The sequence below is a fragment of the Mercenaria mercenaria genome, chromosome 14 (genome assembly GCF_021730395.1).
Source record: "Mercenaria mercenaria strain notata chromosome 14, MADL_Memer_1, whole genome shotgun sequence".
Taxonomy (NCBI): domain Eukaryota; kingdom Metazoa; phylum Mollusca; class Bivalvia; order Venerida; family Veneridae; genus Mercenaria; species Mercenaria mercenaria.
The window spans coordinates 15,679,550-15,695,696 of record NC_069374.1 but is presented as its reverse complement, the minus strand read 5'-3'; the positions used below and the strand labels follow the sequence as shown (position 1 = coordinate 15,695,696).

Genomic DNA, 16,147 nt, shown 5'->3' with positions numbered 1-16,147 from the left:
TTTCTTATGTTATTCAATATTGTTTATTTTCCCCATAAACTAGCCAAAAAACCCCAAATCATAAGAAAGGGTTATCAATTACAGTCTTTACTTTTCTAGCTTTGTTTGACAGTTTTTCAAAAGTTCATTATTATTCAATATATATAAAATTGACAGCTGTAAACTCATCTTAACAAATATTTAAGAAATTATTCGCGATGAAATAGTTTACATTTGGGTATGAAATACATTTCTGCGTTCGGGGTCACCCCCACCCCCCAACCCCCACCCTCCGTGCTTCAAACACATTCATGCAGTTCATACCCAAATGAAAATTACAACTAGTAAATAGGTATTTATATCATAGTTAAATTTAGATGTTTGGTTTTTCTTTCTTTAGCATTGTTTAAACTGGTCCATTGTGGCAAACTGCTGTTCCATTCGTTTAATCATAATGAACGTTTCCTATAAGAATGTCCACTAAAATGTTCGTATCGTAAAACAACGACCAAATGTTGTGGAGTCTTTTGTACTAAAACAAAAACATGGCTCCAGAGGAATTATTTATCTAATTTCATCTCATATAATCGTTTCAGACCTCAAAGTGGAGTAGGAAAATGTTATTGTCCACCTTACATTTAGGTCGCAGTTATGTACTATGTGAACGTCTAAACCGCACTTTATACAATCACATATTTCATACTAAAATGTATAATTTTTATTACTTTACCGCGGTTCTAACTACAGATTTATTTACTATTTCTTCTAAGCTAATTCAAATGATCCGTTGCTACATATTTTTGAAGTTATGGTTCTCTTAAACCTTGCGGCGACTTCTTTAAGTTTTGTTACATTATCAGAACATAACAGAACATAAAATTCATTTTGACTTGTTCAACGTACATCATCAATTTTATAAGAATTTCACGTCTTTTAACAATGTAGGTCAAATGCAATTTTTGGTATAGTAGCATTTCAAATTATCTGAGAATGAACGGTATAAAAAAGAAATAAAAATAAACATGCAGCATGAAAATGTGCTATTACAGTACATTATCTGATATCCATGGCATTTTTACACTACACTGCTAACTTGAATAATATATTTCTGTTGTTACTTTGTATCAGTTCTAAAAAGTTAGACATGCTTGGTCTTGTATAGTTATACTTTTTAATGCATTGCTTAACATCTGTATATCAAGAACATGTAATGATAAAATGAAATTCATATTTTATTTCCCTTCCATTACAACACTGACAATAATGTTCATTTCTTTGAAATCTGTTTCTTGCTTATCGTCCGGTATGTGTTCTATGGCTATGCGCAGAAATTCTAAGTCTAGTTATAAACAATCCAAAGTTGTATCAATCCAAGTAATTTCAAAGCAAAACTTATTTTAGATTATATACAGATCCAGACCAGCACTAGTTTCTTTAGGTACGTGCCAACCTTAAATGTAACAGTCAATAGCACGTTGTCTACATATATGCATAAAATATTTACACTCGGTTACATATGGGCTATTCCAAATATCTACAAGACCATTTTTAAGTTTGAAACTCAATTATTAAATCCTTTATTACAATCACTTCATGAGTTTCAATACACATGGCGTAGAATAGTATTATCAGTATTTAATATTTTAAACCAATATTTAACAATACGCAAATAACGTGATATTTATAGAGGGCATAAACATCCGTAGAACTTGTTGTTAACCTAACATTTAAAATCGATTTTTTTTTCAATTTCGTTTGACTTTGTAAATTTCTATATATCTGAACCATAATGTATCCCGCATTTCCTCTGTATAATACTCAAATTGTTTTACAGATTTAATTATAATTAGTTAATAAAAGCGATTCTAATATCACAAATTCTAAAAGGAAATGAGTAAATAAAGACATTTGAAGTAAAAGAGTGTGGACGAAATGATAAATATATATGGGGGGGTGTAGGGGGGTGTGGCGAAATGACCAAAACGGGGACGAGTTGACCGAATATTTCAAAAGAAGGGGGACGGGGAGAGGCAAATTGACAAACTTACGGGATGAAATGACCAAAATGAGGACGAGTTGACTGGGGGACGAGTTGACTAGGGAACGAGTTGACATGATCCTCATATAAGTACTAACGCTATGTGATAAAAGTGCTATTATTAACTTTACATCGACAACAATGCATTTATTTATTTTATTCTTTCTCAAAATAATACTACATAGAGTTGCATACACAGTGTTGTATATCTCGATACAGATAAAAAAATCTATACTTAGGTACAATTGTGTGACTGCAAAAATGTTTCATATGCTTATCTTAATCTCCACGCACTAATAAAATGGAACATTTATATAAAATATATTGACGTTGGCATCTAAAATATAAATGTCAAATCTCGTCTGCTTCAACAAATTAGGCGCAATTATCCCAAATTATACCTTTGCCATTTTACTTGCCGGGCTACAAAGATAGTTCTATACAATCAATGTAATTAGCAAATGCCAATGCTTTCCCTACGGCCGCGGTAGTAGCGCGTAAAATTTGGTAAAAGCGTTATTACGAACACTAGTAACTTGTTTAATTGTTATAATGTTTTATGTTTTGCATATGAAATGCAAATGTTTTATACAAAAACAGATCATCCTCAAACTGTGCCCTTACATCAATATCCTGCAATATGAATGTAGGACACACCATTACCGAGTGGTAAAGGTCGCTGACATAGAATCACTTGTCCCTAACTGATGTTGATTCATACTGGGGTGTAGAATTATTCATATGAGGAAGTCATTCATGTGGCTTTTGGAAGGTGGATTTACTTTCATCACAATCATATTCTAAAGTAACGCAAAAACCTTATTGTATTTTTGTCAATCAAAACATGTTCTATCTATTTAAGATACTCTAATACCTGACTTATGTACACTTTGTTTGAACCAGGACTGTGCAAAAAGAGTCATGTTATGATAGTCGCAATTTGATTTTTAAATGTAAGAATCTTGTATCTATCAGTCATATAAAAGTTTGTCAGCTTAATAAGAATTTACGTTGTGTGTCTTTAACCCTTAGCCTGATGGCGGCAACTGATTTTGCCTTTGCGGCCAAAGCAGACCAAGATCAGCGATCATGGTCTGCACGGTTCGCTATTCAGTCAGTAAATGTTCAGTTAACACCCCTTCGAATAATGAATGGTACTGTCAAATTGAATGGAACAGTCTATTATAGAAATTTAAAAGTGTAAGGGTTAACTTATCAAGTAAAAGCCCTAAAACAAAATCATGTTACAAGAAATAATATATTATCTTTAATATGATTCCACTTACGTCAACACGAGGTTACGAGGTTATGCAAACATTATGAGAGTTTACCATTGTGGTAACTTCTAGTTACATTTTGAAAGGCACAAGAATGGCGTTTGAAGTGTACTGAACATCTTCTTATATTGACGACTAACTAGCAATGGCTGGAAACAGCCATAGACACGCAATCAAGCGATTAGGTGATACTCTATTTTCATCGTCGTAAGGTTGTTAAACATCCTAAAAAGGAGGTGGAGGACGAATGATTTCAGTCACAATGTCTTTTATCAAATTTTCACGGAGACCATACGCCTCGCCGAGGATCGAACCCATGGAAATCGAATTGTAGATTAGCGTTCTCCTCTTTGAGCAGGCAGACATAAACAAGAAAAATAATAATAAGAGGAAACAGAAGGAATCAATTTTCTGATCTTAAAATGGCTCCCTAAACATACGCGTTTTTATGGATACATCCTCCAGTAAGTCATCACAGACGGGTTTGTGCAATGTGGACAACAAACTTGTATCAAGACATTTGTCAGCATAACAGCTTCCATTGTCGTCCTTGTTACAAACATTCCATGCCTCTGAAGAACGACAAAAATATGTGATCCATGCTGTTCGCTAACGGTTTCTCTAATTGCAGTAGGCTTTAAAAGCGACCAGCATGGATCCTGACCAGACTGCGCGGATGCGCAGGCTGGTCTGGATCCATGCTGGTCGCAAAGCCACTATGTTGGTTTTCCCATGGCACGGCTCATATAAAACTATAATCATTTTTGCAAATGTCATATCAAACAGTACTTGAGATTCTTTACATTTTAAAGTAATAGTACTAGAAAATTTGAATTTTTTTCGGAAAAGACAACCCTTGCCTTTATGCACTGATCTTACAAAGGGGTTTATTTTGCACAAAGAACTGTTTTTCATCATTTTAATACAGTTTTAGAAAGCAACATGTTAAAACAACATAAGCGTTAAGCAATTCTTGAAAAAAAAAACATTTTGTTTAATGTATATAAACATGGTATATTGCACATTATATAACACGTCTCCTTATTGAATTAATGAGATGTAGCTGTAACATTTCGATATTGTGTAGGTTTGTTGGCGACCGTCTTTATTATACGTTAAAATTTCGTAAATCAGAATACGGACTTTATAATCGGTAACGTAAGGAATTGACGTTCATCATGTTCACACAACCCGTCATTAGTACATGTTTCCATTAGAATGCGAATGTTATTACCGGTTATGTAAGGAATTAATGTTCATACTATCATCTGTAAAATGACGTCATATAAGGCAGAACGCATTTCAATACATAACGCTACACACGTTCCTGTATTCATCAGCAACATTTAAATTTTATATCGTTCTGGACGATACTTTAAACATGTATAACCATAATGACACTAAAATAGGTTGTTCTGTATGTTTGCATTCCGTTCGTACTTGATGTTGATTTTAGGCCATCACTGAAGGTGATGAATGTATCACCTTCCCCCCCCCCCCCCCCCCCCCCCCCCCCCCCCAACCCCACACACACACAGTACATTGCACATTGCAATTTGAAGCACACAAGATTGCATAATTATGTGGGCTGTATGTATATAGTATAGTAACAAAAAACGAAGTCCTCTAACTCTACAGAATGTTTTTTTTTTCTGAAAGAACATAACATGCACCATGCACAACTATGTTTGGTACTGATCACTTGTGTGAAGTTTCATTAAATTGTGTGCATGGGTTCAGGAGATTAGGCGCGCACAAAATTACATATGCAGACTGTATGTATATTTGTTTGTTTTGTTGGGTTTAACGTCGCACCGATACAATTTAAGACATATAGTGACTTTCTAGCTTTAATGATGGAGGAAGACCCCAGGTGCCACTCCGTGCATTATTTCATCACGAGCGGGCACCTGGGTAGAACCACCGACCTTCCGTAAGGCAGCTGGATAGCTTCCTCACATGAAGAATTCAACGCCCCGAGTGAGGCTCGAACCCACATCGGTGAGGGACAAGTGATTCAAAGTCAGCGACCTTAACCACTCGGGCACGGAGACCCCCTTCTATGTATATAGTATAGCAACAAAAAAAAACAAAGTCCCGTAATTCTGTATTTTTTTCTGAAAGAACCTAACATGTACCATGCAAAACTGCTGTTGTTACTGATCACTTGTGTGAAGTTTCATTAAGTGTGTCGTGTCGATTATAAAATTACCCATCAGTTTGCTAATATTTAGCCAACACTTTCCATTCGGCTTTCTAGTTACGATGTATTCAGCAAATATTGACGTATAGAGTAATAGGAAAGATAAGAATTTTGTTTATCAGTAACGTCCAACAGAAACAATATTTACATACAACGATGAAAACAATCAGAATGCCGTAATTCTAAGAAGGGATCGTTCTCTTCGGCGCAACGTCTTTCTACAATTGCCACCTATTTCTTTCGACTTTATTCTATCATGTTGAGGTTAAAATTTAGGGAAGTGCTAGCCATTGCTTGTCAAATATGAAGCGCCTTCAAAGCACTTTGTCCAATCTGCAAGCTAACACACTGAAGATAATTGCACATAAATCAATGCCCACAAATATTGTGAATCTGAAGCAATCTGAGTCTAACGGCACTATGTGAAAAGACGCCTCATAAAAACAACACGTCAACCTGAAACGTTCGTGTACTTTCATCGTAGTCAATAGTCGAAGCTCTAAATATCATATGTATACACGTTTTGTTTACAAGCTGGATACAAGTTTGATGTTAAGCTATTCACAACGTCAAATTACTATGTCTGTATCGGTGTCCTTTCGTCAGTTTCAGAATCAGCTAAATCTTCCCGGTGTCGTCGAAACAACACAGTATATAAATAGTTCCTCACAGTTGCGTCACAAAAACAAAATAGCACACAGTTAAAGAACGCTTGCGCGCTGTCCCCTATACTCTGGAATACCAAAAGCACTTCCTGCGCACGCGTAAGATGTACACTGTTTATATGGTTTTTGAAAATGGCTAGGAAAAACCGTGTTGTTCCCCATATTCGGAGAACATACAAAACAAGCGGAACGTAAAGAAAATTTTCATCTTCAGTACGCATGTCCTCAACGTCCCGCATTCCAAAACGACGCCACCTATTGGCTCGTCTCTGAAAAGGATTACAAACGAGTTTTAAGATAACTTAAATATATCATATATTGTGATATAACGTAAATATACTCATTTTCAAGTCCTTTGTTATTTACTCCCAAAGAGGTATGATTTTGATTGAGGGACACATATGCCAATGAAAGCTAATTTCTGTTTATAGTATTAAGTATGTTGCTATCGGAAACTGTTCTGTAACTAAATGTATGCAATAAAAGCTATTTAACTAGTCCACATTAGTTATCGTCATGCAGTATTATGCTCTGTTTGAACATAAGAAGTGGATTTTTGACGATTTTTCATATTTCTTAATCACATGTTAGTGAGCATTCGAACATCAGTTTGATCCTAAATTGGATAAAAAAAGCTTAGAAAAGATTTCAAGTGTAATTTCCTAGATTAAAAGAGCTAAACGTTTGCATGCAGAAAATTATTACTAAAATAGAGAAACATCGATTAATACTTAAAAATGACACCGCCAAAATTGACGACTGGAAGGTAACCCATATCAAAGGCGACAAGGCCATGCCAGGATAGCAGCGAGATTAAACAGGTCTAAATGTCAATTACGAACCCTCATCCGATTTTCAAATCAAACAGAGTTACTTGTTCTAAACGCCAATATCTCTGATCTTACCTTTGCCCATATAGCTATCTTTGACAACATGTATAGTCCCGCAGTTAAAACGTAACACAATATCTCCCAACCTTTTCCAGACATGATCATCCATACGATCTGAGCATGATCGTTTACCTCGGCTCGGATCCAGCACCAACTTCCGGTTCCTACAGAGTCGTCGCTACCGAGAACTTCTAAACTTAAAGCTGTAACTGTGATGATTCCTATTCAAATAAATGTAAGAGACATATATAGTCATATTTTCAAAACTTGTGATAGGAACACATTTATGAATAGATGCTTTACGTCCAGCTTATGTACTACACACCTGCATGGAGTTAGTTTTAAGATTGATTCACTTGGAGAGGTCAGCTATCAATGAAATTAAATAATAGTAGCATATTTTGCTTCCGATGGAGCGGCAACCCTAAATTAATCGGCTCTTTTAGCATTATAAGTCGACTGTAGATGTCTTTTAGACATTGTAATGAATTAAGCTATACGTGTACTCCGCTAAGCTCCGTTACCGCATATGATTCACCCAGAACAATTGAAAAGTAAGTCATCCGTTGAGTTTAACATTGAATTTAAGATTCATTCAGTTAGTTTATGACACCTCTCACATCATATAACACCGGCTTAATAGGACCTCTGTTCTAATTTATAAACATTGAAAGGACTCTATAATCCAAAGGACCAGAAAATATTGAAGACTTTTTTTGGACATCACACGACACTTAAAGACTGCTGTTGTAAATTAAATCTTAAACTATCCTACTGAAACATAGAATGAAACAAAACAAAGGACACGGTGTGACTGAATCAGTTCATGAGAGCTAATAGAAAGTGCGGAGCTCTATCATAAATTAACATTGAAAGGATTCAAGATCCCAAAATGATCAGAAAATATAACAACACTGAGTTCAAGTGCACAAGAAAGATACGTAAAGTTTGAAGTGATAACGTATCTGAGTTATTCCAAAATAATGACGGTAACATCTCTCAGCTTAATATTGACAGGAAAACAAATAGCTTTTGTAACCGAAAGGACGTACTGCTCCTTAAGACATAAATTAACTGATCATAAGTGTCCAATATTGAACATACCGCAGTTTTAGAAAGGTTAAACCAATGGTATAAAATTTGAAAGGTATATATCATATCTCTGTAAAGTGTTGACATAATATTTCTTACTTTGACATTTCATTTTCATGATAAAGACAATAAAATATAAGATACTCCTTTCTGAAACATAACAAGGAAAGCTGTCCCTCCACACTAACAATTATAATTCACAACTTTAAAAAATAATGGGTTCATAATATTACAGTATATGAATACACAGCAAAACTATACATCTGTTGCTTGTAATTTGCAATGCGCAAAAATGGCCATTAAAAGTAAAGTAGTTCCTAAAGCAAGGTCAATAATCCACTAGGAATAGCTACGTTCCAGGAACGCTGTCCCTAAACAATGTATGTATAAATGTGTAAATGAACCTAGTAAAATATGAACTATGAGCTCAGTTTGTGACTATCACCTTCAACCTTCCGACTCCCTTCATGCGGTCTGCACCATCTACTTTTATGCAAGGTTTAAAGTCAACATCTTACTTTTTAAGTTGTACTCCGATATATGATAGATAGTGTTTGCATTTGAGCTGAAAGTTTGATCTTGACCTTTAACCCACTGACCAGGTTTATGCACCCAGCATATTGTCTAATCGCCATCTACGCATGTGCCAAGTTTGAAATCAATACCTTGAATGTTTTTAAAAATATGCCTGGGACCACTGGCGCCAGATCAGAAAGAAAATGCCTCTGTACACGTTATACCCTACCCCTAGGTATTCTATAAGAACCATGGTCATGAATGGGAAAATATACTAACCCATTTCAATCGCGTATTTCATACCTAAAACACGCATTCAGTAAATTTTTACTATTGATATTAAACAAGCGATAATTTATCTTCCATCGTGCACCAGTCACATTGTCTCAATATTCCATATTGCAGAGATGCTCCATATATTTTATGCTTTAGTCAACGTTACAGAAGAAACTTGCGTGAACTCCCCTAATGAACATCTGGTCTAGAGGTCACGGCAGTGTACACATGTTAAGCGAAATGTGAACAAACAAAAACAGAATGCAATATATTCACAGTTTTACGATAAGACTCGAAATGATGAATGAAATTCATCTTGTATATGATTTTGAATTTGAAACCATACATTGGTATACATCTATTCTGTTTATTTAATTCATTTTGCACATTTATGCTGCATATAAACATTTTAGCGTACACGTGTAGTAAAATGACGACTGACAAACATTTTCACATCAGCCAATCAGAGTGTGTCTGTAATCTAGACCGGAACTTCACCAGGGAAGTTCAAGCAAGCTTTTTGTGTACCTTTGAAAAAACTGTAAACTACACGTTGTTTTTCTAAGATAAGAAGTATTAAATAAATGTGACCGGTACAAAACGGAAGATAAATTACCACTTGTTTAATATCCATAGTACACATTTACTGAACTGCGTGTTTTATGTATGAAATACGCGATTGAAATGGGTTAGTATATTTTCCCGTTCACGACCATGGTTCTTATAGAATACCTAGGGGTAGGGTATAACATGTACAGAGACATTTTCTTTCTGATCTGGCGCCAGTGCCCGGGACATGATGAATGACAGATTTTGTCTCGGAGCTCCATTTGCTTGATGTTTGACCTAAAACTCCAGCTTTTGCACTCTCTACATCGTCTTATTGCCATCTATCTAACTGCCAAGTTAAACCCCCAACTGCCATATAAAAGCCACAAGATGGTGCCGGGGCAGGTTTTTATATAAATTATGCATGTTTCACATCAGAGAGCCCTTTTTTCAAAATTTTAAATATACCACTGAATAAAAAGTTATGAAAAATTGCATAAATACACATTGAAATATTCTTTATCAATTGGTGTTTTTATTTTTTAAAACAAAAATTGTTGAAGTATAGTTTCAAAAAATTATTTAAAACTAACTGCCAAAAATTTGAATTTTCTCGGAGGAGCTAATGAGGTCATGAACCCTAGAGGAACAGAGAATGCAAACAATTCCCACGTGGTTAATTTTATCAACAAACCTGATCGTCAGAAGGCTTCGTATCAATGGAATTAACACCAAGCTAGAGTGCATTGCAAAACTTCTCCAGAAAGTAATTTTGAATTTTTAAACCAAATAGAATATCATAGTCATTTCTACAGTTATATTTTTATATGTCATATCATAAAAATGTTTTAAAGAAATAGGGAACTACTAATTACAGACATACAGTGATAAATATAATTTCAAATAGCTTATCATTTTTATTAGTCCTTATCACAGCAGCACTTGCTAATTTGTGTGTATTGTTCTGCATCCCAGACTTAAAGTTTATTATTTCTACATTTATTGCTAGGTTATCTCAATTAATGGACCAGCCAGCAATGATAATATTAGTTAAATGAATGTTTGATTTTGAGTTTCATTGTTAAATTTACATAAACAAGATTAAAAATCAGGAATGCTAGTCTTGACTCAATTTTTCATAGGATTGATACTGATATGGATGCACAATATGGATAATAATAGTTGTTTACCATCAAAACATGCAAACTAGTTCAAATTTCTTCTTCAACTGACCATTGTTTACATCTGCCTGTGAATCATTTAAAGTGAGCTATTTTTAGCTAACAGACAGCCTAGAGTAGCGTTGTTATTTGATAGGCTCCTCCTACAAAACTTACTGCCAGGGTAGTAAAAGTTGGGGCTTTAAGAGTCAAGACCTAGAAATGTTTTAAAGTTATGTTCAGGACACAAATGATGACGGGCAAAGTCGCATACGCCATCACAATACGTTGCATATTTTTCAAAAACGGACGTATAAATATAAAAATCGATAAATATGCATTGCTAAACTTAGTCATCAAAACTGTACTTTGGTAATTATCTCACTCTAAACACTCTAGACAGACCGAAAAGTTTCACTGAAGACATCTTTTATTTGTCCCAAAACAACATGTTTTAAAGAGACTTAAGTGATGTATTGAACTTTTTTTTGACGATGTGCCACAGAATGACTGTATTCTTCTGTATCCATGACTACATTAACTACATATTATATATAACATGACAAAATTGAGTCATACAAGTATCAAGTTATAAATTGACAGTGACATATGTTAGGCCAAGACAATATGTTTATTGTCTAAACATTTTATTGAATGAATGTAGCAGTGAGCACAGCATTTGGTGTGTTGAGATTAGGCCACACTTTGTTTCTACGGAACGGAGTAAAATAGGGATTTAATCAATGTTTTTAAAACTAAACTGAAAAAAAAGATTAATTAAATAAGTTTGCAGATGAAATTGTGAAAACTTGCACGAAATTCATGTGGTAGGAAAGAGATCACTAGGTTGTGGTGGGTTTTTTAAAGAAGCGATAGAAATTATCATAGTCAGGGTGCATAAATTGAAGAGAAAAGCATTAATTTATGTTTGAGGGTATGACTCATATTTGGTTAGACAGAAGAAGTTGAATTTGGGACAGAGAGCTGCTACAGTTTTTTTATTTAGTGGGCTTTGAAAAGATGATAAAAGCCACTACTCAGCATCTTAAATGAATGGAAAGACAAGCAAGATTTTGACGTTTGTTTCAATGGTTTCTTCACTTGAAGGTTTTCATAACGAAATCACTTTTGTTAATTATGGCATTTACATATGGAACAAGCGGTAATTGTTAACATTTTAATATTATTTTTTAAATATATGTTTTTCATTTCAAGAAAAAAGAGGGGCCAGTCCTTCAGAAGAAGACTACGATAGTCGGCTCAACACTAATAAAAGTTTAGAAAAATGATGTTAACAATATTTATGAGTTGCTGTTACGTCATTACTGTTTCTTCGCTATATAGTTTGTGAACACCGTGACATCACAGAACCAGCGATATCACAGGAATCGGTTATTTCATTTGTTGCAATATTTAAAATCAAGTAAGTTAGGCGTAAAAAACAATTGTTTGTTTGCAGTATCCCAACCCACCCTAAAGTTTTGGCCAGACCCTAAATGTTTTAATGGCCTTGGATATTTTGTTTTTCAAATTTTTAATAAAAAGTAGCAAAACTGCACTTTTTATGCTTTAAATATGGTCAGTGATGTTAGAAATCAACTTACTAATGTTCTAAAGGCATAACCCCGTTATTTGTATTCATTTTTGACACAAAACTAATTTTCGGAAAGTCCCACTTAATAGAAAAATCCCCCCCCCCCACACACAATTTTTTTTTTCAACCTAGACTCTACCTACCCTAATTTTTTAAGCATGTCACCGAAAACAAACATGTTAGGCCTTACAACAAGTTAGCAACGATTTTGCAAAGGGAAGAGAGGAAGTTAATTAATAACTTCTGCACTGTTTAAATGGTTTTTTTTTCAGTCTTTATCGTTTCATGTTTATCGTATTTATTTTTCCTATTTACACTCTGACGTGATATTGACCACATAATGCTATAGCAGTACAAAACTTTATTTTGGAAATCAGATCCTTGAAGTTTGCTTTCATTTCCGTTTAGCGCCTGTATTTTCGACACCATTTAGTTTATACTTTGCGATTATATTTTGAAGCTTATTTGAATCAATTTCGTGTCCGCTTCCTGAAAAAATATTACTGTCATTTGAGAAAGAATGTTCGTCACCCAAAGGGACTCGAACCTTCTGCCTCCGGGTTTAGTGATAGACACCTTAACCACTAGACCACCACTCCCCTTGAAAAAGCCTTTCAGTTATGTAACGGTGGACATTTAAAGTAACCATTGCACCTGGATTCAGTACCATAACTTATCTGTTCTCTGCTAACTTCTTCACTTGAATTAGAGCTGAAAGACACAATGCCATCTATCAAATTGTCATGGAGAACAATCCTTATCGCCTAGGGATCGAACTCACTACTCCACGATCCAGAAATCTGCGCTCTCCACATTGAGCTAAGCAGACGGGTAGAAACATATTTCAATTAATGAATTCGTATTTAATGCGTTTATGTAGGGATAATACACGTTTTTTTGTGTATAAACGTCTGCAGAAGCCCGCGGGATTGTTTGTGACCGAGACTGAAGGTCGAGGTCACAAACATATCCCAAGGGCTTCTGCAGACGTTAATACACAAAACAAACGTGTATTGTCGCTATTCTTGCATAAAAAAAAATATTTTACGACGATTTATGTATTGTTTTCATATGTGATGACTTGACGATTCCGGTACATTTTTTATTTACCATTCCTGTTGTTCTTGGAAACGGTAAACATGTTTTAAATATCCGTATCCATGGCCCGGAAATAAACAATACTATCAAAAGCACATCCTGAAGGTTTTTAAACGAAGTTTTTTATCTCTCATTATTACAAACATAAAATTACCAATAACTGTTCATATCATTTCACAATTTGATGGACTCATCACAATTTCAAGAATAATAACTTTGCATTCGAGTTATATTGAGTACGGACACGCAGTTGGAGTACGGATAAGTACGAACGTAGTGTCAAGTTTCCAAGCTGTTTATATAAATTCTTCGAGAAATTAGATAAAAAAAAATACCGACTGATACTTACCAAAATCATAAATATAATACCTAAAAACGAACAATAGCACAAGTTACACGCGATACTTATTTAGTCACAGTTATTTACAATAACTGAACAGACGCCTTGTAAAGGGAGTGAACTCTAAGAGAAGCTAGTGCATACATTGATGGGGGCAGTACGTTTGGGATTGGAAACAGATACAGCTAAACATACTATGGATTACATTGTATCTATAATGCTACAAGATGAGGTTGTTAAGGAAGAAACAAGACGCAGATGCCAAATATCAGTGTGCGTAAAAATACATACATATATCCCTGGCAAAGCATTTCAAAAATAAAAATCATGTATAAACAGCACGTTAATTGCCTTGTTTGCACACGATTTTTCTCCCGTTTATACATGGGCGGATCCAGTGAAAAAAGTAGTTTTTATGCAAGGATAAATGGGTATACTAAAATTTTTGCAAATAACAGGGGAGGAGGAGGGGCGTTTATAATAGGATTTATGATATATTCCGGTAATATGCAGAAGTTTAAGAGCAATGCATTTCCATTGTTTAGGCTAGTACATGTATCTGTAAAGCAAAACACAATATTTTGTAAAATGTCAAATGTCCGTAACTCCTAAACCAGGCATGTACATACATATTATGATAATATGCGCATCTACACTTCATAGTGGTATATTTTAGTAAATCTGGTTCAAATCCCTTGAAAACTGAAGGAGGAGCTAGTTATCCAGGCAAAAAATGATCGGACAGACGGACTGATGGAAGGACAAGGCAGCAAGTACATGCCACCCGTCCCCGTCCCAGTTAAGCGTAATGAATGCAAAATGTAAAGTTTACCAGTTTAAACCCATAACAAAATGCTAGCTTTAATGTAAGGAATAAGAAGCACTGGTAGCAAGAGGTCACGTGACAATGATCTAAAGAAACTTCGCAATTACCTGGAATTCCCCAGCACATAACCTGGTAACCAAGCAACATCAGTCCTGTGCGCATGCCCGGTGACTCACGAGCAATTTGCATGTAAATATGTAGAGCAATTACGGTCGTCCAGAAGAATGATGCCATACTTGAAAACGTTGTGATGAAACTTTGTACAATACAAACACTATCCGATACCTGTACCAGTTCGCAACCGTTGGCCTTGGATCTCAATGCAAAATATCGTACACTCCCTATTAAATTTCCAACGGCTGTTAACAAATCCGCTACAGTTAGAGACAACAACAACTTTCTTGTAAAGTTCTGTATTTGTTGAAGGTTTAAGTAGGTAATTATGATCACGAAAGATCCAAATATAGACAAACTGCAGCTGAGCAGTGTTAATGATAGTGTATATGTCGGAACAATCATCTTGCAAAACGAAGATGTTATATTCCTGACCGCGATAGTTGTAGTTGAAAAATTCATCTTGATCTTAGTATTAGTTGTTTTATTTACACATAAACTTAAAAGTAATATCTATTTTAAAGTCAGTACTTAACATGTATATACTTCCATTACACCAATTATCACACGTTCGTAACTTCCTTCCGTTTATTTTGTACTAGATCTAGGATAAGTGGAAGTCCACGTTTTTATGTTTCACAACCTTTTTTTGTTTTGTTTGTTTCGCGACAGCTAATGTAACTTCCTGCTTTAAGTGAGGACAATGCTCTCGTTTGTTTGATTATAACTGATATTTTCATGTGTAGTTTATACAAAAAGCAAGATTATTTAATACAGGTATGTTAAACATGAGTTTAACACTTGAATGATCATTACATGAGTATACGGATACATAAGGCACGAACACATTTAGTTTGATATCGTTACTGCAATAAATATGTTAGTTAAAACATATTTAATTTCAGAAATTCATGAAACATTTACAAAATAGTAGTTAAGGAAACAGAAAGCTATAACATCTTACAGTTGTCCTCTCATTGTTTATTGTCAATACTTCTTCATTTTGTGTAAGTATAAACATTTAAAGTTGTTTTGGATGATTAAAATCAATATACACACATCTTTAGCCTTTCTAACGATATTACAATGTAGTTTAAACTGTCTAAACATATGTTTTTGACTAAATGCCAGGTTACACAGTATCTATTAAGTGAATGTTAAGTGTTTCATATCTTTTAGCTACAGACTAAGGTAGAATTAATCTTAATAAAATGATACTCTTGAAATCAAAGTCAATTTGTCCGTAAACAACATAAAACCTAACGTAAAGAATAACGTGATGTTAACCGATAGGTGAAGGTTATATATCATTTATCATTGAACTTCTAGTGAAATCCTTTTCAAATGTAATAATAACTTCTTAAAATAGTATTATGATGAACATCTCAATACTGTAAAATTTACGCAATTGGTCAATAGTAATAAATAAAACTGTACTGATAGAATCGTAAATTTTCTATGGTCAATCACGTGTCTGTGTTCGAATAAATGACATGGATATTTTCCTTCTCCGGTTTAATATCTATCATA

At 34.5% G+C, this 16,147-nt stretch overlaps 1 protein-coding gene across 1 annotated transcript; it reads right to left on the bottom strand.

Moving 5' to 3' along the window:
- Positions 1-5,535: 5,535 nt before the first annotated feature.
- LOC123526453 (G-protein coupled receptor 157-like) lies at positions 5,536-15,330 on the bottom strand. The gene is made up of 3 exons (XM_045305606.2): positions 14,611-15,330; positions 7,068-7,273; positions 5,536-6,431 (listed from the first exon to the last, which is right to left on the bottom strand). Exons 1-3 carry the CDS (start codon positions 15,077-15,079, stop codon positions 6,075-6,077), a joined length of 1,032 nt encoding a protein of 343 aa, XP_045161541.2. The 5' UTR covers positions 15,080-15,330; the 3' UTR covers positions 5,536-6,074.
- Between the last annotated feature and the right edge of the window lie 817 nt (positions 15,331-16,147).

What these genes read in the sequence shown, in the direction of transcription:
- LOC123526453 (XM_045305606.2), bottom strand. Translation starts at nt 15,079, where the DNA reads ATGAATTTTTCAACTACAACTATCGCGGTCAGGAATATAACATCTTCG. An exon ending in TATGTGCTGGGGAATTCCAG is followed by an intron (nt 7,274 to 14,610) that starts GTAATTGCGAAG and finishes TTATTTGAATAG; the next exon opens with GAATCATCACAGTTACAGCT. An exon ending in AGATAGCTATATGGGCAAAG is followed by an intron (nt 6,432 to 7,067) that starts GTAAGATCAGAG and finishes AATCCTTTTCAG; the next exon opens with AGACGAGCCAATAGGTGGCG.